Raw genomic sequence first — 27,983 nt, 5'->3', positions numbered from 1 at the left:
TATAGATAACGAGCTGGTTGAGTTTAAAATTTTTATCCATCACAACAAATTTTTGTCTCAGTTGCTCCCATCAACGATCGGGGCAGATTAATCGCCCATAACAAGGCACTTGCTTGCCATTTCATTTTCACGTAGAGCTCTCATCGTACTCTTCATAATCTTTAAGTTTTTAGCATACCCTCATTCTCTTTTTCCTCTTTCCTTGCACATATTATAGCCTTAGTCACTAATGCGCCAATAAAACCCAAGCCTCTTTCCTTACACTGCATGGACTCAGCTAGCATATTAGTTCTATATCAGAATGCTCTACTTGTGAATGGGCCAAAGTTGAAAAATAATGGGAGCTCATCTCACCCTGCCAATCCTACTGCAGACATTGTACCTGCCATAATGAAACTCTCATCATATTTCTGAATGACATCAAGTTTCTATTAGCCTTGTTATGTCAGTTTATATCCCTTTATACCCACAATTAGTAAATGGATCAGGGGTGAGGACCAAAGCAACAGAATGCTGTTCATCAGTCACATCAATAATGTTAATAAAATATCTTATTAAAAATAAGATGTTTTCTGTTATGTCAGTTTATATCCCTTTTTTTTATGCCTGTTATGGCCTTTTTTGTATCCCTGGTTATATTCCTGTTATGTCACTTTATACCCACAATTAGTAAATGGATTAGGGATGAGGACCAAAGCAACAGAATATCTGTTCATCAGTCACATCAGTAATATTAATAAAATATCTTATTAAAAATAAGATATTTTATTAATAAGTATTGTTTCATAAAATTTTCTGTTTCAATCCACCTCACTGGATATAAACACTTCTTTCTTTCATATCTATAAATGGCAAAAAAATAATAATAATAATAAATATTGCTATTCCTTCTCCTCCACTGAAAATTTATTAAACACACTTTTTCTTCTTAGGACTTAAAGTGTATGATAGTTGTAATCATGAAGGGACAGCAGTACAGTACTTAACTGACCTTTTCCCAGTACTAAAGACTGGACCAATGCAGTGTGCACCAAATGCAAATAATACAATCATGACTATTGGTAAGTGTCCTTCAATATTCATTTTTCAAAGAGAATTAATTTATATAGACAAAAATACATTATGGTTTGAATACCTCGTACTTCTTTCTACTAGTACTAGGTGATTCAAAATGCACATAACTCATAATACATTTTCAATTATAATGAAGGTTATAATAATTTATATTTCAGTTTTTGTTGTAAACATAATTATGATACAAATTGCAATAAATGTTGGAAGTATCCTCCTTCCCAAATGTAAGAACAAACTGTTTTCAGCAATTTTATGAAACTTAACATAGTATTTGACAGTTATTGTTGTAAGTTCTGATTCAATATTGACTTTTAATCTTTCCAATATATACAAGGATTGTTGATGTATGCAGTACTACTCATTTTAAGTAGTCCAAAAATAAAAATTGAGGGATCAATTATGAATATGAGCTTTGCCTGGAAAAATGTGCTCCCTTCGCTGCACATGAAATGTTCGACTTGGGCTGAGTTTCATTAATTAAGACTTGCGAATTGGATCTTAACTGATGAACCTTAACTCAGTTCTTTCACATTTAACGCAATTTTTCTGTTATCCTTGATTTTTCATGATATATGGATCTTAAACCTCAAGGGCTCACATCTGGTGAGTTATGGGCTTGGCACACCCAGGGTCCTGAGCTGGATATCATCATTCTTTTCTTTCTCTCTCTTTCTGGGTAATTCAAAAAAAAAAATTTTTTTTTTGGCTGGAGCCTAAGGCTTCCTTGCAACCATATGGCTAATAATAATAATGACTCGATTAAATATCTTGGAAGTTCTTCTAAAGGTTAAAAACTGCTGACCTGTTCCCATGAAACAGCATCCTACTAATTAACAAGTTTAATACAGATGTATACTAATCAGTTCTGAACTTAAGAAATATGGAATTAATTTTCTGATTCTGTCTTCTTCGTCTAAATCTATGTTCTTTCTATTCTTTTTATGTTTTGATAATTAAATTAACTGCCTATCCCTTAAATTTACCAAATCTCAATGTATTATTTTTTTTTTTTTTTTTTTTTGCTCCACCAGTGCAGAGCTCTTCTCTCTGTCTCTCTCTCTCTCTCTCTCTCTCTCTCATTTGATTTTTTTGTTTTTTGATCAATATGTACAAATCATGTCTTCCGGTTCACTAGATAGTCCACCAGTGTAAAATATCTATTAGGCTAGGTCAATTGATAACATTCTAGGAGGCATCCAGATTAGCTGGCGCATAATCTTGCTGCATCTACTCTGTCAGCTGTAAGTGGAAGGAGGCTGAGCAGTGTATGAAGGAGCTACATTAAGGAGTTGGGTATACCTTTACTGTACATACAGCATATCTCCATGATAGTATAGTGGTTTCATCACTTGTTTGAAGAGGTCTGAGTTTGAATCCTATTTGAAAGCTGAAGGAATTTTTAAAAGCCTCTTTATTTGGGACTGTAATTAGCCAATCTCAGACAGAGTAGGCTTTCTCCACAAGTTTTTCAGTTTGCATTATGTTCATATCAGCTTATGAACACAAAAACACTGTACAGATATAATAGTGCAATTCTGCCTAAGGTGCTGATGTGATGTAAAACCAACAGCTTCAATGATCCTCAACTTCTACCTCATCCACATTAATTCATCCAACATGAATAGGCAAATTAAATGGAATCAACTTATCTGCATAAAGATCTAAACCTTCCAAAAACATCTAATTTACTTCACAGGTAAACCTTAGTTCTAATCTCCATGATGTTCATTTCATTCTCGAATAAAAATTCATACATTTTATCTGCATTTGATTCTGATCATGAAGAGACTCATCCCTTACTGAAGACCAAACACTTGGCACTAAGTCTTAGGCTAAAGTGACCGGCTTCTTAGTGTTCCAATGCGGGACATTGATTTTACAACCCCCCCCCATAAAAGCAATACACACTTTTTTTTATTTATAAAAAAATATTCCCATATAAAATATAAATTAAATACATTTACTTCTTTGAACTAAACTTATAAAATAAAATATCACACTTCTTAAAAAAAAAAAAAAAAAAGTCTATATATATATTTTATTATTTTATTTTTTTTCATATGTATTTGTTTTATTTCACAGAAATAAATATCGTACCTATTTCTATGAAATACAATACAATTCAATATTTATTGGTCTTCATCAAGTACATTATATCACAAACTCATTAAGGATTTCCAAATCCTTATCAACAAGTTATTGTTACACAATTGCTCAAACATAAATCTGACTATACAGTTCTCAATCCCAGTTCCTCAAAAAATACCACCAAACCGAGAAAGAGATCAAGTAAACAAATACAATTAAAATTCTAATGATAACTCAATGAATATTAAAAACCTCTGGAAATAAAATTTCATTTGAGTGTGTCAGTGATTGCCTAATCTTAAAATCCAACTCTGAAATAATAATAAAATTCAAATAATAATAACTAGGAGGCTTTTCCCCCTGTGTTCTTTGCTCACCAATCCCCGCACATGCTTTTCTATGTAAAATGTAGAGGTATGACAGAGTAAATCAAATCTTTTCTATGCAAAAGACACCTGTTGAAATGCACTGATCAATATTTAATCAGGAAATTGCCTGTGTAATTATTTACCTGTGCATTTGTAGTGATGTAATTGCCCCGCCCAGTTTCACCACGTAACCCGCATCCATCTTTTACCATTGGCTACCCCACCATGTGGAATTCTCAAGGTTGAATAAATATGACTATGTAATTGCTTACCTGCTTTTATATCAGTCACTTAGGAAAAGGTTTTTTGCTTCGGGTTCCATAATACATGAGGAATATTGTTGCATCCGAAAGAGCAGGACTAAAATATTTACAAACTATGTAAATATTTACTAAATACGTTATGGAGGCAGTTATCTTGCAATGTGACAAACGCTGGCATGCATCCGACGTGTGCACTCTACATTGTCAACAGCAAGTGTCTGATTCTGCCTAGTAACCCATTTGTGTTCCATTTAACGTTCACCAACCTCATGCATGTGCTTCACTGTCTAATATGTGACCACGGCTGGAATCATTTATTATTATTATTATTAGCCATATAGTGCAAGGAAGCCTGAGGCTTATGCAACACCGCCTGAAAAAAAAATATATTCAAGTTATGAGAGAGAGAGAGAAAAGTAGAAAGGAATCACCAAGAAAGAGAAGAATGATAATATCCAGCTCAGGACCCTAGGTATGCTAAGCCCATACTAACCAGATGTGAGCCCCTGGGGTTAAATTTTGATGTTCCATTGTAACATTTTTTGTATATTAATGTCAGCTAATGAAGGGCCCCATCATCCCAGTATGGTAGAGGTATGATTGTAAATAGTTTAGTATTTTGTAAATATTTTAGATTTTTTCTAAATATTTGTATAGTTTTGTTATTATTTGTATAATAATAACATTATAACGCACTGATCAAAATCTAATCAGGAAATGACCTATGTAATTATTTCTGTACATTTGTAGTGATGTAATTGCCCTGCCCTCTTCTCCCATTGGCTCGAATAAATATCACTAGGAGGAAAACTTTCTTAATGTATAGATAGATAAATAATAATACATCTTTTAACAATAAAAACAATAGAAATTAAATATTTTTCAGCGGAGTGAATTTTTCTTAATAATTCTTCATTATTAGGTATTTCTTTCTAAAGAATTTGCAAAATTGCACTTAACTTGTAGTATTGCTTTCAGCACGTCTAAGGTCAGTTGTGTTTTTTCTGACATCCACAACTTATTTGCTACTGAAAAAACTCTTTCCATTGCACAATTGGTTCCTGGCAAACATAATGCAAATCCAATTACTCTTTTCAAATGCCTGCATGATATGTCCCTTGTGTCAAAATATTTAAATATTTCGACCCACCTCATATCTCTTGGCATTCTTTTGTCATAACATTCTTTTATTTTTTGAAACATCAACCCCAGGGTCCTGAGCTGGATATCATCATTCTTCTTTTTCTTGGTGATTCCCTTCTCTCTCTCTCTCTCTCTCTCTCTCTCTCTCTCTCTCTCTCTCTCTCTCTCTCTCTCAGGGTAATTCAGAAATTTTTTTTTTTTTTTTTTTTTTTTTTTTTTTGGCTGGTGCAGCATAAGCCTTATGCTTCCTTGCACAATATGGCTAATAATAACCATAATATTTTTTTAAATATGATATTTTGTCAAAAAGCCCACTTTCTTATAGAACCAAATGCCCAATCCGGAACATTTTCGGACAGTTTGCAATGCAGGGCAAACAACTTAAAAGCAGGACTGCCTCGCATAATCTGGGATGTCTCATTACTTTACCTTAGGCTAACGTTCAACTTAGACATAAACAGTGTTATACACAGTTCTGTCTAAAATGCTTTCTTTTAAAATTACATAGCATTGCCAGAATAGGTGAATACACTACACATATAAAAATTTGAGACACTGCTGAGTCAGTTGTTTCAAAGCTTACTTGCTTCTCATCAGGCGGCTGGTAGTCTTTATTAGTGAAGAGATCTGAATCATTTTGTTTAAGTGAACAGCCAATTTACAGAAGGACTTCGTACACTTTACCTGCATTTGATGTCAATCATAAAGAGACTTTCTACACTCACTTAAAGACTGGGTGGCAAGTACTCAGTGCTAAGGCTTGTGTTTATGTTTAACTTGTAGACCATTGCACAATTAGCATGTTAGAGAGGCAACCAGAGGGTAATACTTTTGATCTGGTTATCAGCAGTGATCATTTGTGTATTAAGAATTTGCAGATGAAGGAACCACTAGGTGGCAGTGATCACAGTGTACTGATGTGATATTTACTTAAAGATATAATTACCATCAGGGGTAAAGGAAAGGGTTTTTGCTTCTGTAAAGGTGACTACAGTGGTCTTGGGCAGTTTTTAAATTCTGTACAGTGGGATCAACTAATGATGTTACCAACAGCAAATTCTAAGTGGGAAGCATTCAAGGAATTAATCGTGGAAGCTACTAAACGTTTCATACCTAATTAAGAAATATTGTTCAAAGTTTAGGTGTAAATGGTTGTCAAATGAACTAATGAGACTCCTGACAGAGAAGAAAAATGCATGGGATGCATATAAATTATCAGGCGACACAGAAGCCTATAGCAGATATAAGCTAGTCTGTAATCAAGTCACAAAGGAGGTTAGGCAGACGAATGCAGATTACGAGAAATCTTTGGCAAATGATGCTAAGAAAAACAGCAAGGATTTCTTTACTTATATAAACTCTAAAAGGAAGAGGATAAATCAGATTGGTCCACTTTGATATTGATGGTTTGACTGTTAATGATCCTGCTCAGATAGCAAACTGAATGAGAATTTTGCATCTACATTCACACATGAGGAGTTATCAAGAATTTTCAATCTTTGATTGAAAATTCCAGAAGGTTATCAAATTGTAGCAGGGTGCTTAATGATTTTGTAATAACTGAAAGCAAAGTGGAGGATAAATTGTTGAAGTTAAACATAAGAAAGGCACCTGGGATGGATGGAATCTATCCAGTTATATTAAAGGAGGCGGCAGAGAAACTAAGCAAACCCTTGGCATCTGCAAACTTTGACACTAAGCCTGATATACCTTGATCAATATCATTGATAAATATACAAAACAACAGTGGACCCAACACCGAACCCTGTGGGACTCCACTAATAACATTAGTTCACAAAGAGCAGCGCCCATTGATTACCACCCTCTGTCTTCTCCCACTCAATCATCCTTTTATCCATAAATTATGAGAGCATCCTTGGACTCAGAGGAGGTTCCCATGGACTGGAGATGTGCAAATGTATCCCCAATTCACAAAGGGGGATTGAAGAGTGACATGAGTAATTACAGACCAGTTAATTTAACTTCTGTTCCGGGTAAAATAATGGAGTCACTGGTTAAAGATGCATTGCAGGATCATCTAGAAAAGACTGCAGCAATAATTCAGACGCAGCATGGGTTTGTTAAGGAAAAGCCTTGTCTGACAAATTTGATTGGAAACTATGATGTGGTTACAAAGGAATTGGATGCAAAAGAATTTTGATATCATATACTTGGATTTCAGGAAAGCTTTTGACACTGTATAAATTGGAGCAGAATGGTATTAAGGGTAAGTTGCTACAATGGATAAAAGGATGGTTGAGTGGGAGAAGACAGAGGGTAGTAATCAATGGGCGCTGTTCTTCGTGGACTAATGTTATTAGTGGAGTCCCACAGGGGTTCGGTGTTGGGTCCACTGTTGTTTTGTATATTTATCAATGATATTGATCAAGGTATATCAGGCTTAGTGTCAAAGTTTGCAGATGATACAAAGGTTGGCAGGGTTGTTAATGGCAGTGTGCTACTGCAACAGGATCTAGAAGATGGGCTGAGAAGTGGCAGCTGAAGTTTAACATTGACAAATGCAAAGTACTGCATATGGGTAGTAGTAACCCCAGAGGAATGTACCAACTGTGTGGTACTACACTTAGGGTGGTAGAAAATGAAAAAGACCTGGGAGTAATTGTGCAGTCAGATATGAAGTTTTCTGAGCAATACAGACAGGTTACCAGAGCAGGTCATGGGTTTTTGTCAATGATATACAGGAATTTTGCTAGCAGGGAAAAGGTGATTGTCCCTCTGTATAAGTCAATGGTCAGGCCATGCCTTGAGTACTGCATACAGGTCTGGAGGCCTCATTTTAGGAAGGATGTAGATTTGCTTGAGCGTGTACTTAGAAGGGCAATAAGATTGGTGAGGGGAATGATGGCTTACCAAGAGAGGCTTAAGTTCAGCAAATTGCAGTGGCTGGAGACTAGGCACCTGCACGGTGATCTGATTGAGGTGTATAATGCCTTGAATGGGGTGAGCATGCTGAATTCTGATGGGATCCTTCCACTTGTTCAGATTACGAACCTAAGGGGGCATAAATTCAAATTGAGGAAAGACAGCTGTAGAATAGATATGCAGAAATTTGCCTTTAGCCAGCAGGTGGTTAATTGCTGGAACAAACTTCCATCTGTCATTGTGGAAGTTGATAGATTAAATAAATTTAAGGAGGAACTGGACAAACATTTAAAGAGACTGGTTGTGTAAAAATTTTTTTTTTTTTTTTTTTTTTTTTGGCTGATGCTGCATAAGCTCATACGCTTGCTTTCTAGCATCACATGCCACGATTACTACTACTTCCATTATACATTACCAAATACCATTATCTACAGTTCTGCCTAATATCTAATATCATTTTAAAGTGTACTGCACTGAACATACCCCTGCATAGGGCATGCGTGGTCCAGTTATATGGTTTAATGGTAGACACAATAGATATGTTTTTAAATGAAAGCTGCTTGGCTGTTTAATTAAACTATTTTTAATTAAAATTAAACTATAATCAGTTAATTAATTTAAAAATCAATAAAAATAATTAATTGTTCACTTTGAACAATTAATTATTATTCACAGTTCAGCATAAATTCACTAATAGAAAACCACACACACACACACACACACACACACACACACACACACACACACACACACACACACACACACACACACACACACAAGCTGATGAGCAGATATAGTAACTGCTCCATTGCATATAAACCACAATTCCATTGTCCTTCTGTAAACAGCAATTGAAAATGATTTTAAAGCTAAAAAGAAAAATAACTGGTTTGTCTTACTGCTACAAGATATATTATCTTCAAAGAAGTAACTCCTGCCATATTTTGTCATTAAAATTAAATTCAGTTTCTAATCAGTTTTGTTTAAGTTTATAAAAATAGACATGCTTCAACTGTGAAATGCATTTCAGGTTGAATAGGGTCAGTTTTTTGAACAAACTTGTGCCTCACAAGTTTTAAAATTCATTCATCTATACCTTTCATTTAACAAACAAGATAGTGAGGTGAATTACTTAAAAATAAGATTTGCTACTTTTAATATTTGATAAATTACATTAACATAATTAATGTAAGTTTATTATGATGAGGGTATTCAACTTTCTGTACCACTTATGGCAATGTTTTGAATCTTCTTTGAGAATCATTTGGGTAGTCTAAAATGAAAATTGAATTGGTTTCTCATCCACCTTTCTACTTTTCTTCAGACTTAAACAGTTCCCAAAAGAAGAACTGAAACACTATCATAAGTGGAACTGAAAGCTGAGTAGCCATGTGTCTCATCATAAAATTTCATGATTTAATTATGTTATCCTTAATATAATTTATGTAATTACATGGCTAAACCTCAATAAACTTACCATTTTGATCTAATTCATACAGCTCTTGAGTGTCTTTTTATACTTAAGATTTATTTAATATTTTTGACTTTTTAGTCAGTAGTAATAAGGATTATAGAGAAAAGCAGCCCCAGAACTAAACCCTGAGGGAGGGAGGGAGGGAGGGAGGGAGGAGAGCACTATCAATTCTAGTCAATCCTAAAGAATGATCATTTATAGCTGTCCTCTATTTCCCATCCTTCAGCCATCCCTTGATTCATCCGAGGACCTTACCAGTAATCCCACCTTGCTCCAATTTAAGTCTATATCATAAAGTGAAAATTGTTCCTTGCCTCTTTATGATAATTTATGAAATCAGTCAAATAGAATTTCTCCTTAACTAATTCATGCTGTGATAACTTTAATATACAGTATATTGCAATGCGCCCATAGTTAACTGTAGATCACTGATTTTCCTTGCCATTGCCATCAGACATACTGGCCTATAGTTGCTTATCTACTCTTTATATCCATGTATGCAGACTGAAGACTATCACACTTGAAGTATTAGGGGATTACCCCTGAAAATTACCAGATATATTCCATCAGCTCCTGGAGCTGTTATTGTTGTTATTTTGTTTTTAGGAGCATTAGCAACTAAGGCCATATTGCTCCGGGGGTATGCGGTGGTCATTTTCTGACCTTTCCGCATCCTCCGTATTTGGTGGTCACGGGCTCGAACCCCGGGCTAATCAAGAAGCGTGTGCTAAGCACTGCTGCTCCTGCCTACTAGCTCCAGGAGCATCTCTGGCCTTTGTTTTCTGAGTAGTTTCTCCACCTGTCCCCTCTCCATCATCATTCTATCACTTAATCTACAATATTCTAGCTCATTGCCTGTGGTTTCCATTGGACTAAACATGCTTCCATTTGTAAAGATCAGTGCAAAGTATTTGTCAGCACAATAACCACTTGAGCTGGGTTATCGCCCAGCTGAAGTGGTCATTGCGAAAATGAGTAAATAGATCCTTACAGGATCTTTCCTACGTGGAATTTTCTAATGGTGTGGAATTTTCTAATGGTATGAATAATGGTTCCTGGCATGTGTCCTTTAAAAAACTTTCATAATTCATTTGAGGTCATTATTATTATTTATAATAATAATAAAAATAACAAGTACAGAGTTACCCATGCCTACATATGTTAATGCCCACAAAATATAGTAATATTCTTGTCTCCATCTTGTAAAATCTTCTCATCCTACTGTAGCCATCCTACAGTATAAAGAGAACTTTTTTTTTTTTTTTAAGGCTGTGTTATGTATGGAGCAATAAATAGATATGGTATGAATAATGGTTTCTAGCATATGTCCTTTAAAAAAACTCTCATATTCATTTGAGGTCATTATTATTATTATAAATAATTTTATTATTATTATAAATAACAATAATGACCTCAAATGAATTATGAGTTTTTTAAAGGACATATGCTAGAAACCATTATTCATACCATATCTATTTATTGCTCCATACATAACACAGCCTTAAAAAAAATAAAAGTTCTCTTTATACTGTAGGATAACTACAGTACGATCAGAGGATTTTACAAGATGGAGACAAGGATATTATCATATTTTGTGGGCATTAAAATATGTGGGCATGGGTAACTCTGTACTTGTGTCTGACCACTTGCAATGGTTGTACCCAGTGGTGAGCTGTGAATATTTTAACAATGGGCTGGCAGTTTTTCCGACTTTCTACCGAGTAAATCTTGATTGGTCACATCATCTGTGGCTTCCGCTAGAGGCGCTTTCCATGCTCACACTACTTGTAGTGTGATTAGAGCGCGTGACGCATTTTTTGTGACAGAGGGTGGATTTAGGGGGGGGGGACAGATGTGGCTCATTACCACCTTAAGGTAAAGAGGTTATGTGTAAAATGTTCCTAGGCCTATCTAAAAAAAAAAACTTAAAACCCTGTTTGTCATGCCTCGCCTTACAAGATAACCGGATACGACAGTGTCTGGAGTTCTAACCTTTTAGAATTTTTGAATAGTATGACGTAACAATTATGCTTCCTGAAGTTACTACTGCAGTAAGTATGATTGCAAGAACACAAATATTTGTCAACAATTTCTTTTTTCGTCTCGCCTTTTCGTTAAATTCCATTGTTGGGATTCCGTAACAGCTGCATATGTTGCTTCAACTACAAGAACAGTACATCAATCGGTGCTATTTTACAGAGATATTTAGATACATTGCACTCACAAGTATACATCTCTTACTTTAGTTATCATAAATCCATTGTATCTTGTCTTCCAGAAATTATGAAAATCTGTGAATGATCATTAAAATATTTACAATAAAAAAGCTTTTATTTCGTAGTTGATATATACAAAGCAAAATACCTAAAAGAAATGTGAAGGATGTTTCGCACAAACCATATACCATGTGTGCTCGGCACAAACGCAATTTTTTTATTCGTCTTTTTTTTAACAACTAGGGAAATATAATGGATAGATTTTTTTTATGATAAAATTTTAATATTGTGAATAAAAAATAACATGAAATATTTCCCATATTACAAATAACATAAAAACTATCACAAAACATTCCACAATATGAAAACAAATATTACATAAAAAACAAACTTTCTAGAAAAAGTATGCAAAAAAAATCACAGATTACATGAAAAAAATTATTTCACAAATATTCAAGAAAAATTTATTCTAAAAATTGCCACATAGAATTTACTTCTTTATTAATTTTGTTGTCAATCTTCTGCTTTGCTCAATAGCTGAGCAATGATTACAGAGGAATGATTTGACGTAACGATCCAGATCAAATTGAAGATGGTTTTCCATTTAGATGTATGGTCATCATAATCTGCAACATGTTTAATTGTCACAATATTATTCATTATGCTGAAAGCTCACTGAGCTTCAGCACTGCTAATTGCAGTGGTTTCAAAGATATTTTCTGGCTTTCTTAATTGAAAAGGTAATTTCACTCAATTTTAAAGATACACTGTCTTCAATAAAATATCTGAAATCATTCATTTTTATTTCATATTTTATTATTATTATAAATAATAATAAAATATGAAAACTTAAACTTCTTATTCAGTTTTCACCATCTTGCCACTGAGACGAAAGTTCTTTCACGTTCCACGATTTCGAGTAGCGTGTGTTTAAAATTTCTTTCAATGGTATCATTATTTTCTATATTTAATTTAAAATCACTCTGTTAAATTAATAACTTATCCTTTGAGGATAAAACAATGCGGTTAATAACTTGTCACAAGGTAATTTTTTACTTTTGATTTTGATTCATTCAAATTCTTTCCACTTCGACATGCTCTCAATTTTATTATTGAGAGCTTCATAATTTCCTTCAGAATTTTTCAAATTAACAATAGCATTGATAGGTCCGAATAATTAATTTATCTACTTTTACCATAGTGATTCTGTAAAGCTTCTGAAAGGTAAGAGAGCTCCTGCAGGATATAGATCATTAGTGCTAAATGGTTAAGAAATTCTAGATTTAAAAATTGATTTAATAATCTGGAATATTTAACTTCTAATTCAAAATGTTTGCACAAAGCGGAATAATTCCTCCAACCCACAATTGCCGTCCGCAAGCTACAAGCTGCTCATCGTGGCCCAGACACACAACCGATCTTTATAGTTTCCACATCAAGGTCTTTAGCAATCATCCTTAATTCGCACTAGTTTTTTGGAGATTGGCGATAGTTTTTTTTTTTTTTTTAATTATTGTGTATATGCCAATATATTTTAGAACATTTTCTACACAGTGAAAGGCTCGACAAAGTTTTTCAAAATCTGCCAACATTTCATCTTCTTACCAGTTCATATAATATCTTAGTTACCTCAATCTTCCCCCTCTATGTTGCTATTGTCACTAGTTCTTTGAATACAGTGCAAAATGTCAGAATTACACGAATATTCTGCTACTGTGACCACGTAAACATAGAGAGGAGAAATTTATTGGAAGGCATGGATCACTCACTTCTCCGAAAAACATATGCCTGTTTGTCGGAGTAAAGGGGAACCACAACACAGGTTGACCAGAAGCTATAATCCATGCGGAGAAACTTCTTAATCTGACTGACTATGGATAGCATATTGACTAGCGTGACTTCTCGGTATGTGACTGTACAGGTTTTACGGACACCATTAACGTTGTGGAACGGTAATCCCTTTCACCCTTAATTCGCAATTTCTAATTACCTAAATTGCCTAAAGGCCAGAGGTGAGAACAATGCATACACAGTTGTCTCTTCTAATCCGTTCTTTACATGGAAATTCTTTGTTCAGCAGAAACTATTTTAAATGTAATTACTATTACATTTAAAATAAGGGGAATCAAAAAAATTTGCTATAAAGAAGTTCGTTAAACAGAGGTCAGACTGTAATTAAATCAAAAATGAAGCAGTTTTAAAATACATAACCGATCGATTGCGCCATTAAAATGCTGGGAATAGGGCCCCCCTCGCCACACTGTAGATTCGGCTCTGGATACTCAATAATTGCATTCAGGATTTTATTTGTAAAATAAATTATCGTCTCCACAATGGGCTCGCAAATTTTAAAAAAAAATAACAATGGGCTCTCGTAAGCCCACTATAGCTCACCACTGGTTGTACCAGACATATAAAGACGTACAAGTATTTTCAGAATAAATTTCTAAGTTGGTTAAAACTTTGTTTTTATTGTTGGCCTATCAATCACAAACTATTTTGTCTAATTTAACTTAAAGTCTAGTCCGTAGCCGAGTGGGCAGGAGCGGGAGTGCAGTAGCACACGCTCTTTGAGTAGACCGGGGTTCAAGACCCTGACTGCTGAATACGGTCAATCTGCCAACCTGCACAGGACCAGGGTGGCAGATTATGGTCCATTTTCCTCAGCATGAATTGTTGAGGAGGCTTCCATCCTGCAGTGGGTTGATAATGGCTGCACTTTACTTACCATAAGTTTTAATAATGATCCCAGCAATTGAAAAAACGTTAATATCTTTCAAAATATAAACATATTCCTTATAATGCTCTTTCCTTATAAACAAACATTCTTGATATTCCTTATAAACAAACATATTCTTTATAATACTATTGCATCATAAAAAATGTCTGTTCATCTTATAGCACAACTGTGTTAAAACAAGAAACTACTGATTCAGTTGAATCACAGTGAGCCAGGCGCCTCCGTAGCCAGGTGGGAAGGAGCAGCACACGCTTCTTGATTAGACCGGGGTTCGAGCCCGTCACCACCAAATACGGAGGATGCGGAAAGGTCAGGGAATGACCACCGCATATCCCGGAGCAATATGGCCTTAGTTGCTAATGCTCCTAAAAAAAAAAACAAATAACAAATAACACAGTGAGCCAATAAGCCAAGCTAATGTGATGAAGCTAACAGAATAGATACAAAAATAAATGAACTTAGCATTTAATAATTTTTTATTAATTATTAGTACAGTATTTTAAAATGATTATTAAAATTTGCTATTGTAATAATCAATGCAGTGCAGCAGATGTACAGTACACTTTAAATAATCTTACGATATGAAAATGTAGCATTACTCTGAATGCAATTAAATAGTCTCAAATTAATATGCATGAGTTTGCAAAAGCCTCATTGTGTGTGTGTGTGTGTGTGTGTGTGTGTGTGTGTGTGTGTGTGTGTGTGTGTGTGTGTGTGTGTGTGTGTGTGTGTGTGTGTGTGTGTGTATATATATATATATAGCTAAAAGTAAACCAAGCATTGTTATGAAATTCATCTTATTTTGTGAAGCAAGCCATGAGTTGCCTCATTCTTCAAATAAACAGCACTGCTCCCTAGGAAGAGGTAAGCTGTTTATTTGCAATGAATACTGTTACTAACATACTATTTCAAAGATTCTTCCATCGATTAATTACTTACTGGGCATCAGTGTAAAACTTGACAATTCAGTGACAGAATATTTCTGACAACCTGTGGTGACTTACTTTGCTATGAGACTGCTGCACTTTGTAGCAAATGTTGTTTGCTTTTAGCTACAAACACAAATAAAGACTTTTTGCCAACCCATATACATTAATGTTTGATAGCTCTTGTGTGCTTGCTCAAAATTTACTTAATACTCATACAGATTACAATCCAATTCCATCCACCTTTCAAAGAAAGCCAGTTTTATCTTTTTACAAGAGACTATATTTTTTTTAATAGGTGTGGTTGACATGTCAGGAGTATCAACCATTCCACGCATTGCAGAAATATTACGGGACTATTTTATACCTTCTGTTCACCTGTCCTTATCTTCTGTAGTAACTCCTGAGCATGTTACCCAGGTAGGTAGACACTAAAATAATCAAAAACTTTTTTTTCAAGAAGTCATAAAACTTGAATATCTAATAATAAGAGAAGGGTTATAATAATAATAAGGGATGGTTATATAAGAGAGAAGCTAAATTTTGTACATCAGCTTATCTTGAATATTATTCCTCAGAGTTCATGGTTTGCACTTATTTTGCAAAGTTTCTTTATTTCTTTGCATTTGTTTGTATGGATTAACCTACATTATAAATATCCTACATAATTTCTACACATTTAGTGGATATGAGGTGCATACTAAAGATTAGTCCACATTTTCAAAATGTCCACCACTGCAACACATTGCTATCCGTGTAATGTGTTGCAGTGTTTTTTTTTTTTTTTTTTTTTTTTCTCTCAACAGTTCTTGATGTGGTGGCACATATGTTTAAGGGCAGACTGAAAAATACATGGGTTGTACCTGTTTATTCAGAGGTATCCTTACCTGGGGATTAGTTTCATTTTTAAAATAGTATCCTTGACAATCTAATACATGTTTACAGTGGCTCAACAGCATGAAAAAGATGTACTTTAGGCTATTTTCTGAGCGCATTTTTGATACAACAGCCAAGATGATTTTACTTCCATACTGCTTGTGAAGTTTAGCCTTGTAAATGTTTTTAAGTTTGGAAAAGCCCAAAAATGAAAGGGAGTGTGTTCTGGATTATAGAGTTGGCATTCTTCCAGTGCTCAATAGAGCATTCTGCACTTCTTGAGTGATATGAGGTCTTGCCTTATCCCGCAAAAGAAACCACTGCTTTTTTACTATAAAGATAAATGTAGTTGTCTTTGAGACCATTTTGAAAAGAGCACCAATTATATTATGAAATTAATGCATTAAATTAAGGAAACAATCACTTGACATGAGTCTTGCTACCCTCAGTAACAAGACACCCTAACAATCAAATTAAAATAAAATTACAAAAACAAACTAAAGTGATCTCTGAAATGGATATATAATGAGTCAGACTTTAATTTTAATGCATTATTGAACATTAAATCTTTGTATGATATTTTAAATCTGTATGATAATGATGTTGATATGATATTGTACCTCATTCTCTAAATTCTCTGTATGATATTCTAAATCATAATCTGCATGATACTGTTTGTAAATTTTGGTTGCCCAAGGTTGGCTAGAAATGCCTAAAACATTAAATAAATTAATTTTAAAAATTGCCTCTATCAGTGCAGGCACACAACTCCCCCATCTAAGGAGACCCCCACAATTCATCAAAGGAAGAGTGCCACATACACAATAAATGAAATGAAATAAAGGAAACCAATAAGTTCCACTTCTTCATTGGAACATTGGCACCTATCAGTTCCACAAAGATATATATTTCAATTAAACTATAAATAACCTTTACATAGAGGTCAGAAGTCAAGTTTATTTAACAATCCTGTGTTAACACCAACCAAACAGCAAATGTAGCTTGAAAAAAAAAAAATTATTTAGAGTGATAAAATAAAAGTCTGCCTGAACAAAAGCCCAAAAAAAGACAGAGATTTGATGTATGGTTCTTTGCCAGTTTAGGATCTTCAAAACGAAAAAAAAACAGAAGAAAACTTTCAGAGGTGAAAACTATTGTCTTTGGATATTTATATTCTGTCTGCATGTTTTCTATTTCATTTTTTCACAGCTTCAAGTACTTAGCTGGCCAAGACTGTTCTTGCTTACTGGGTTGTTATAATGTCTGGGTTAGTAGTATCAAAACACTATGTTCTTCCTTTGCCCACTGGCATGCATAGTAGCTTTCCCTTTGAAGAGATGGTGCATCAGCAGCCAAATTCCTTTTTCTCCTTTTTTTGCGGGTATTTCCATTCTTCATTTTATTCATTTTCACTTTTTTTAAATTTTCATTTCAGTTTGTAATGGCTTTACCAGTCAACAAGACATATCTCACTGGGCATTCTGGAGTTTTTACCTCTGAAACTTATCTTCCATTTATTCACTTTTCTTCATTGCAAAAACCCTAAACCTGCAAAAATCTGTACTGACCCACTGGGCTTTTTGGATTTTTTGTGTTTTCCATTCATACTCTCTTATACATAATGGACCTTGTTTTACCATTCTAAAGAAAATTTTTCAAATTTCCTGTTTTGTAAGTGTTAACAAGATTATTATATATGGATTGTATTTTGGTCATTGACTTCTTTCCAGCAAAATGTGTCCTTTCAGTGTGTAAATTTGCATTTTGTTTGTTACATTTGTTTATTTAAACTATAGAGGGCAACATCCATGACATGTCCTTTTTGAGTTCAACCCTGTTACTTACTAATTTTTATTCTAATGGTATAAGGATATTTTACATTTTTCTGTAGAGTGGTCAATTGAAATATGATCCTTTTAGAATTCACAAGTGCTTACCTTCCCTAAAGAAGTGGTACGTGTGGATTCCCTATCTTTATTTCATTTACTGTGATTGTGGCATTCTTTGTTTGGCAAGTGTGGGTGCATCTCCTTGGGGGAGGGCCATGTGTTTGCACTACTAGAGATGATTATCACTTGAGTTCATTTTTATGATTTTAATTTGACTGTTAAGGTGTTTACTATTCAAATAGCACAAGCACACCTTACCAAGTAATTGTTACATTCATTTCAATATAACTGGTGCTCTATTTCCACAGTAGTCTCAAGACACTCTCTTTCTCCTTCAATTCAATCCTGCATTATATCACTCCTTCAATTCAATCCTCCTGCATCATAGTATTCAATAAAATTTGTGACAAGATTTCCATTCATTAACAAACCCATGCTGTGACTGAAGTATAACTGCACTCCTGTCTAGATAATTCTGCATTTCTTCTTTAACCAGTAACTCCATTATTTTTCATGGAACAGAAATTTAGCTAACAGGTCTGCAATTACTCATATCACCCTTTGATCCCCCTTTTTGAATTGGGGATATATTTGCACATCTCCATCCACAGGAACCTTTTTTGAATCCAAAGATGCTCTCATAATTATGGCTAAGGGTTTGCTTACCTCCTTTCCTCCCTTAATATAATTGTATAGATCCCATCGGCAAAGTGCTTATTCAGCCTGTCAACAACCTGAACAGGATCAACAGTTACACCAGCAACATCAAGTGGACCAATGTGATTCAGCCCCTTCCTTCTACTGTTAATACAAGTAAAGAAGTTTTTGATGCTTTTCTTGGCATTCTTTGCCAGAGACCTCATAATCTGCTTTGGCTTGCCTAACCTCCTTTGTGACCTGATTGCAAACTAATTTATATCTACCATACACTTCTGTATCAACTAATATGCATCCCATGCATCTTTCTTCTCTACCATGTATCTGAATATATTGTTCATCTGATATCTATTGAGGTCTAAGCCTTGAACTGTATTTCTTAGTTGGTATGAAAAGCCAGTAGCTTCTATGATTATTTCCCAGAATGCTTCCCATTTAGAGTTTGTTGCTGGTAACAACATTAGCTGATCCAACTGTAGACTCCTTTACAAAAGAAAAAACTCTTCCCCCCTTACTCTGATGGTAATTCCATCTTTAATTTCTGACTCTTGTCAGAAGTAAAAGGGGAATCACCAAGAAAGAGAAGAATGATGATATCCAGCTCAGGACCCTGGGTGTGCCAAGCCCATACTCACCAGATATGAGCCCCTGGGGTTTAGCTGCAGATTCTCAATGCATAAATAATCACTGCTGATAATCAGATCAAGAGTATTGCTCTCCCTTGTCACCTCTCTAACATGCTGCTATAGAAAATAGTCATCCAATAAATCCACAAAAGTCTTGTTAGTGTGTGAGTGACCAACCCACCAGTTCCAGTCAATATCTAGGAAATTAAAATTCCCATTATATGACAATCTGATTTACTGGCCCACTCTATTTCTCTGTACAGTTCTTCATTATACTAATCGCATTCATTAAGCCGATAATACACTTCTAATCTCATTTTTGTTTTTGCAGTGCTTATGTTACACCAAACTGACTCAACACTGCACTGGCCACCCATGTTAATTGATGCACTGCCTTAGATTTTATGTGCTCCATAATTTTCATATACACCAATTTAGATTTTATATGCTTCTTAACTTGCATGTACCTCAATGCTCCTCCTAGCATTGGTGTACATGCACCTGTTCTTGCTCATACTTACCCTAACACAGCCCATATATTTCCTTGTTCCACAATGACTCACAGCGAACATTGAAATCCATGGTATCTTGCTTTCTGAGCTGCTGCATGTTCCAATAGAAGCAGTGCGAGAATCATTTTCACATCTGCCTGCATCTGTTGCTAACTTATTTGTCTGTGTACCCACCCCCCCAAAACTAGTCAGCAGTTTTCTAACCCACCTAACACTACCTCAATCGCACCAGCAAATATTCTTGCGCCCTTTCACATCTGTTGAGTATGGGCTTGGCACACCCAGGGTCCTGAGCTGGATATCATCATTCTTCTCTTTCTTGGTGATTCCTTTCTGCTTCTCTCTCTCTCTCTCTCAGGGTAACTCGTGATTTTTTTTTTTTTTTTTTTTGGCTGGAGCAGCATAAGCCTCAGGCTTCCTTGCACCATATGGCTATTAATAATAATAAGTGTATCCCATCCCTGTAGAAGTCTCTCCTGTTAAGAAGCACAGACTCCGCTGAGAAAAATTCTATCCCACATGCCTTGCACAATCTCTCCAGGGCCATATTGATTGACAAGGCTCTCATCGTGTACTCTCTCCTATCATACCTGGGCAGAATTTCAAACACTTTCAAATTTAACCCTAACTTGCAACTTTTTCTCAACATTACTCTGTACTTGTTAAGTAAGACTTCAAACCACCTACCTTTCATGTCTTTATTCCCAACGTGTAAAACAAAATGACTTTTTGTTGGCAGGAATATCACTGTCAAAGCTGGTAAAAATGTAGATAATTTTTCTAAAATTTTTGAATGAGGGATCATATTTTTATAATAACTAAAACAGGAAGTTAGGAATTTTAAACTATTGTTTATAATTTTGAGGACACTACTTTTATGATAAAAATATGCAAAAGCAGTGAGGACACCAAAGCTAGGATTCTTTAGTTTGATGTCCACAGTGTTGGTGCAAGTTGAATTGCAGAAGAAATTCAGAAAAGTGCTTGGTAAAATACCTTCCTTTTAGACTGGACATTTTCTTAAGAGCCAAAAAATTATTTCAGGTGTATTCAATTTAATCATTAACATTAAATGACAGAGGAACACTTCTGGATATAAGTTTGTTAAACAGATTAGTAATGGTTGAAACCCAGGATGCCATATTGAACCTATAGATTTAAGTCTAATAGGTTCTCAAACTTTAGTGATATATTGATCCAATTTTAGCTTAAAATTTTTTCACAGACCTTTAAGCCCAGTGAAATTTTCTATAATGGAACTTCTTTCAGTTTCTAAATATTTATAAGAAACTTTGGACATTACTCATGGACGACTGTGAATCACAGTTTTAGAAATGCTGCTCTAGCAGGGGTATCAAAAAATTCACAAGAACAGATAAATACATTACACCTCATTCAGTTTTTTTTTTGGGGAATTATAGAAAACAAAAAATCAAAAATGTTACACTTTATAATTATACTCTTTATTTATGCTATGTTGGATAATAAGGACTAAATATCTTTAGTAACAGTAGCCATGTTAGCATTAGTAGAGGCATTTGATGCAAGAAAGCAAGCTTATGCAGCATCAGCCAAAAAAAAAACAATTAATTAAATGAATAAATAAAAAAAAAAATAACCACTTCCACTTCACCTCTCTGTTCGTTCGAAATACCTGTCCAGCTGAGCCTTAAACTTATTTAGGCTATCAACTTCCAAGACAAGGGATGGAAGTCTATTCCAGCAATCAACCACCTGCTGGCTAAAGGCAAATGTTAAAAAGAAAAAATTATTTTTCTTTTTAATAATGGACTGTTTGAAACTTAAACCAATGATCTACTGAAAATCAACACAAAGAAGCATACAGTGCATTTTTTAGATGAACACAAAACTAAAGTGTTTTTTTTTTTTTTTTTTTTTTTTACAATTACATACTAGAGTAATGTCTAATTTCTTCCAGATAGTAGATAATGAAAAGGATCTTGTTAACTTGTGCTGAAGCTGTAAAAGCTTAAGATGCTTTTACAGTGTCACCATTAAATATAACTCTGTTTGACTTTCAAGTTATACAGGGTTATCCATTTAAAATAAAACCATATGTTTAGATCATAAAAAAATGCAAATTTTAATTCTGAAATTTAATATAGGTATGTGTGAGTGTTTTGCTATCTTATTAGGAGTGGGACTAGGTCCTGCAAGCAAATCCTGCATTTGTTTACTTGAGCAAAACACGACAGTGTGTGTGTGTATATATATATATTTTTTTTTTTTTTTTTTTTTTTCTTCTCAAGAAGAATGCATGCTCATTGTTAAGCATATGTCCAAGCTTCAATCTTACAAGAATTGCAGTTGTTAATTCTAAGAATCCTTTACAAATAAGAGAACCCCTAATAAGTCTGTCATCCCTCATTTGATAAAATAGTTTTCAAAAATGTTCATGACAAAAAAGGGTAGCCCTCTAAACCAGTGTTAACTGAGGAAAAATTAACCTAAGTTCAGTTTGCAATTGAATCCTCCAAGGAAGTCAAATAAGCTGAAATTGCAGTATCAATTGTCATACAAAAGTGCCTGTAGGACAACAAAAAAAAAATTTTAAATAAGATTTGCCAGACATCATGGCCCTTAGTGCCAAGCGAGTGACTATAGTGATTTCCAAGCAATTTTCTTAAAGAGCAGCTGATAATTATAGTGTGATTCTTCATTTTTTCCAGAGTTATTTAATTTTGCTCTTCTAAAGTAAAGAAGTAAGCGTGCCTAATATAAAGGCATGCTTACTTCTTTCTTCTTGTACATAGGACTAACTTACTAACGCACTAACAAATAACCTTACTTTATCGCTTGGTCACTGGTGGCACCACTCCTGCCTCCACATGGTGGGGCTGAAAACCTGAGAGAAGAAAGTCATCCTCCCAAAGCTAAAAGGAGCAATGATGGACAAAAATAAAGTCCTCATGTGGATCTTTTGATCTGGATAAACATAATCCAGATCATGACAACACAAATATATCCCATGCTAAGAGAAAAAAAAGAAATGGATAATACCACTCCTCTTTTTAATACTACACTCCTCCACAGACCAACCATTGAGTAAGCTCTCCCCATTTTTGATACCGAACTCTCTCAAAAATGTGGCTGGCCCTCCAAAAATGGTTCACCAATTAAGATCCATCCGGAGATTTATTAGTCGAAATGACTGAACATAGACATGCTGAGAGACTTTTGAAAGTATCTACCTTTGGTCGAATTTTCACAAAGGTTACCCCACATGTGACACTAAACTGCTCTAAAGGGGTAATATCAGAATGGGATATATTAAACATATCAGAGGATGAACTTGTGCATGAATTAAGAGATCAAAACATGGTGCACACCAAAAGAATTGTCATCAAAAAAGATGGAGAGCCTTTCCCTACCTGGACAGTACCTCCATACTAACATTTCAAACACAAAATCTACTTACTACCGTAAGAGCTGGTTATCTCAGATGCCAAGTAAGACCATACATTCCAAATCCAGTCCGGTGTTTTCAGTGCCAAAAATTTGGTCATTCCCAAGCTGTCTGTAGAGGTGTAGCCACTTGTGCTACCTGCAGATCAAAAGAGCATACACACACAAACTGTAAACACTGAAATGCAAAGTTGTCCTAACTGTCATGATAACCATTCTGCCTTCTCTAAGAAATGCCCTCAATGGAAAAGAGAAAAGAATATTCAAAAATATAAGATAGAGCAGAAAGTATCATATCAAGAAGATAAGAAACATTTTATAGTACCTACTAAGTCACTTACATATGCTTCAGTTACCCAATGGTTACACTGAGTAACAACTCAGACTGGACTGCTCAGTCCCTCCAGATATCTCAATATCTGATTGGGCTAAATCACTCCTCATCAAAGGAACAATTTACTGCCAAATATGCTACTAGAGAAGCGAATACATCTGTAACAATACCTCCAGATAACAAACCTAATGAGCAACCAAAAGAATGAGCCAAGAGCCCTGAAAGAAACAACACAGCTAAATTTATATCTGATACCATGGATATTGATGAAACGGAAGATGATTCAGTTCTTGAGATTCATCCAGAGTATGACACTGAAACGGGCAGGCCAATCTTCCCAGAAAAAGCAAAAGTAGACAGGTGCAAACAAAAATATCTGCCGTAACTAACCAAACCCAACAGTTAAAACCAAACAATACACACAGTGATTCAATGGAATTGTTGTGGACTTTGTGCTAATTTAGATGACCTATAAAATCTCCTTAGTGAATATAAGCTTGTTGCAGCACGCATACAAGATACAAACCTGACAAACACAGTATCTATAACAATCAAACACTTCACCATGTATAGAAAAGATTGAAACTGCTCTAATGCAGCACATGGAGGAGTAGTGCTGTTGGTAAATTTAATTCCCTCCAGACCTGTTCCCCTGCAAACACCATTAGAGGCAATTGCAGCCCCCGATCACCATTGGCATAATGATAACATTAGTCTCATTGTGTCTATCACCAAACCATGCTTACACCCTTGCACCCACTCCTTTCTGTATTCTAGGTGACTGGAATGGCCATCACCCCCTATGAGGTTCTCAACATCTTGACCACTGAGAACAAATAATTGAAAAATTCTTAGATAAACACAATCTAACTATTTTAAACATCGGTGATCACACATATGTGCATATACCATCTGGTTCAAGCTCTGACATTGATCTAACAGTGTGTTCTCCAACAATACTTCCTCTCGTAGACTGGACAGTTACTGACAACCCTCATGATAGTGACCACTTTCCGAACATCTGTAATTTCTGTACAATTTGGAAATTTGACAAGGCCAACTGGACCAAATATCAAGAAATAGCTCGTTTAGATTCCACTATCATTGCAACTGACAAGACTGATTCTACAGTAAGCTATATTACACAACAAATAATGACAGCAGCTGAATCTGCTGTCCCAAAAATGAAGCATGTAGCATTGCTAAAAGAGAAAGGAATAAATACTGGAAATAGTTTCAAAAACATCCAACCACAGCCAACCTCCTACAGTTTAAGAGAGTAAGGGCTAAGGCTCGTCATGTAAGATGAATGAGTAAAAAAGAGGCATGGGCGCATTATGCTACCACCATACATCATAAACAGATCCACAGATATTGCTAGTCTGGAAAAAAATCAAACATATTAATGGCAAATACTTACTTGCGACTTCTCTGATTCTATTTCTGAAAGGAAAGGAAACTTCTGATCCTGTAGAAATTGCTAATGCATTTGGCTCATCTTTTGAAACACTCACAGCTGTTTTTGTGTATGAACCAGCCTTTCAGTAGCTAAAATATAGTATAGAAAAGTATAAACTGAATTTCAGTACCGTTCTCCAACATTCATACAATCTGCCACTGACCATGACTGAATTGTACAATGCACTTACACAGGTGAAGAACAGTGCTCCAGGTCCTGATGAAATTTATAACACAATGATTTCCCATTTAAGTGAAGGATCGTTAAGTGCTCTCTTACAACTCTATAATAGAATTTTCTTAGAGGAATATTACTCTACTAGCTGGTGCCATTCTTATGTGCTAGCCTTCCTGAAACCAGGAAAAGACCACATGGATCCAACAAACCATCGGCCTATCTCTCTAACCAGTTGCTTGGGGAAAAACATTCGAAAAATAGTCAATACCCGACTAACATGGTTCCTGGAGACTCGAAACATTTTTGAGTCCCAGTCAGTATGGTTTTCAGAAAAGTAGATCACCACTTGATCTCGTTATTAAAGCTGAGGCAAATATTTGGAACGCTTTTCTAGGAAATGAGCACTTTGTCATGATGTGTGTCGGCATCGAAAAAGACTTTGATACAACTTGGCGATATGTGATTCTTCACAACTTCACTGGAACAAATGTGCAAGAAGAGGGAGTTCCTCAGGGCTCAGTGCTGAGCACCACACTCTTTGCCATTATGACTGATTCTGTAACCAAGTGTATACGTGACACAGTTGATGCATACCTGTATGCTGACAATCTTGCCATTTCCTGTCATTCACAAAATGTGCAATTTATTGAAAGACAACTACAAGGCACCATTAACAGAATAATCTCTTAGGCCAAAAACAATGGATACCGAATTTCTAAACCGAAAACAACTGCAGTACACTTCTGCCGTAAATGTACTTTACATTCTGATCCAGACCTTCAGTTAGACTCTCACCGTATTACATTTCGGCACAGTAGTCGATTTCTTGATATAATACTTGATAAAAAACTAAACTAAACTTCCTAGAGCATATAAAATATATTCATACTAACTGTCTTAAGAAACTAAATATTCTCAGAGTAATCTCCTCTATGTCATGGGGTGTGCAGATCATTACATGTTGCTACATTTATACCGCTCATTAATTAGATCCCGTCTAGACTATGCATCCCCTGCATATGCCTCAGCCAGAACAAGTGTACTGAAATGGCTTGATCCCATACATCATAGTGCACTAAGAGTTGCACTGGGGGCCTTTCACAAATCTCCAATTTTAAGTCTATATATGGAAACCCATGAACCGCCGCTACACCTTCAAAATGACAAATTCTACTACTAAATTATGCGATCAAAATCAGCAGCCTTTCATATCATCCCATATGGAGATATCTCTTCACACCAAAATGGAAAAACCTCTATCAAACTAAACCATGCCTTAACAAATTAGCATTAGCATTAGTAGAGGCATATGATGCAAGAAAGCAAGCTTATTCAGCATCAGCCAAAAAAAAAAAAAAAAAAAACACACCATTCCCATTTCACCCCTCCGTTCGTTCGAAATACCTGTCCAGTTGAGCTTTAAATTTGTTTAGGCTATCAACTTCAACAACAAGTGATGGAAGTCGGTTCCACCAACCAACCACCCGCTAGCCAAAGGCAAATTTCCGCACATCTATCCGACATCCGTCTTCCTCAATTTGAATTTATGCCCTCTGAGGTGATTATTCTGAGCAAGATGAAGAATCCCATTGGCATTGAGCATGCTCAAACCATTCAAAGCCTTATACACCTCTATCAGATCACCTCGCCGGTGCCTAGTCTCCAGACTCTGTAATTTGCAAAACTTAAGCCTTTCTTCGTAAGAGCAACCCTTTGTTCCATTCACTAATCTTGTTGCCCTTCTCTGTACCCGTTCCAGCAGCTCTACATCCTTCTTGAAATGAGGCCTCCAGACCTGTACACAGTACTCAAGATGTGGCCTAACCATTGCCTTATACAAGGGAATAATCACCTCCTTATCCCTGCTAGAAAAATTCCTGTATATCATTGACAAGACACCATGAGCTACTCTTGCAGCTCGTCTGCACTGCTCAGAGAACTTCATATCTGCCTGCACAATTACCCCCAGGTCCTTTTCATTCTCCACCACTGTCAGTGTAGTACCGCAGAGTTGATACGTTGCTCTGGGGTTACTGTTTCCCATATGTAGTACTTTACATTTGTCAATGTTAAACTTCATTTGCCACCTCTCAGCCCATCTGTTCAACCTTTCCAGATCCTGTTGCAGCAGCATAGCATCAGTAGTGTCCTTAACAACCCTGCCAACCTTTGTATCATCTGCAAACTTGGACATTAAACTTGATATCGCATCATCAATATCATTCATAAACACCGAAAACAACAACGGACCCAACACTGAACCCTGAGGAACTCCACTAATAACATTAGTCCACGTTGAGCAGTGTCCATTGATTACCACTCTGTCTTCTGCCACTCAACCATCACTTTATCCATAGCAGCAATTTGCCTCCAATGCCACACTTCTCCAATTTGTGCAGCAGTCTTCCATGTGCAACAGTATCAAAAGCCTTTCTAAGATCCAAATATATAATATCAAAGTTATTCCCTGCATCCAGTTCTTTTGTGACTACATCATAGTATCCAATCAAATTGGTCAGGCAAGACCTGCCCTTAACAAAACCATGCTGCGTCTGAGCTATAACTGAATTCTTGTCTAGATGATCCTGCAGTGCTTCTTTAACCAGTGCCTCCATTAATTTACCTGGAACAGAAGTTAAACTAACAAGTCTATAAATACTTGTGTCAGCCTTTGATCCTCCTTTGTGAATTGGGGTTACATTTGCACATCTCCAGTCTATGGGTACCTCCCCTGAGTCCAAAGAAGCTCTCATAATTATGGCTAGGGGTTTGCTTACTTCCTTTGCTGCCTCCTTTAATATAACTGGATAGATCCCATCCACCCCAGGTGCCTTTTTTATGTTTATCCTCAA

General features: G+C 35.5%; 1 protein-coding gene across 1 annotated transcript in view; it reads left to right on the top strand.

Moving 5' to 3' along the window:
- Positions 1-27,983, top strand: part of LOC150086000 (uncharacterized) — a 197,360-nt gene that overhangs the window by 113,221 nt on the left and 56,156 nt on the right. Inside the window, 2 exon segments of the mRNA XM_090374766.1 lie at positions 933-1,061; positions 15,474-15,595. Of these exon segments, the coding sequence (XP_090230892.1) occupies positions 933-1,061; positions 15,474-15,595 (251 nt within the window).

Source organism: Mastigoproctus giganteus, chromosome 5 (genome assembly GCF_048544385.1).
Source record: "Mastigoproctus giganteus isolate SK-2022 chromosome 5, ASM4854438v1, whole genome shotgun sequence".
Lineage (NCBI taxonomy): Eukaryota > Metazoa > Arthropoda > Arachnida > Uropygi > Thelyphonidae > Mastigoproctus > Mastigoproctus giganteus.
The sequence above is the reverse complement of the archived record's forward strand: the minus strand, read 5'-3'. Positions and strand labels throughout refer to the sequence as shown.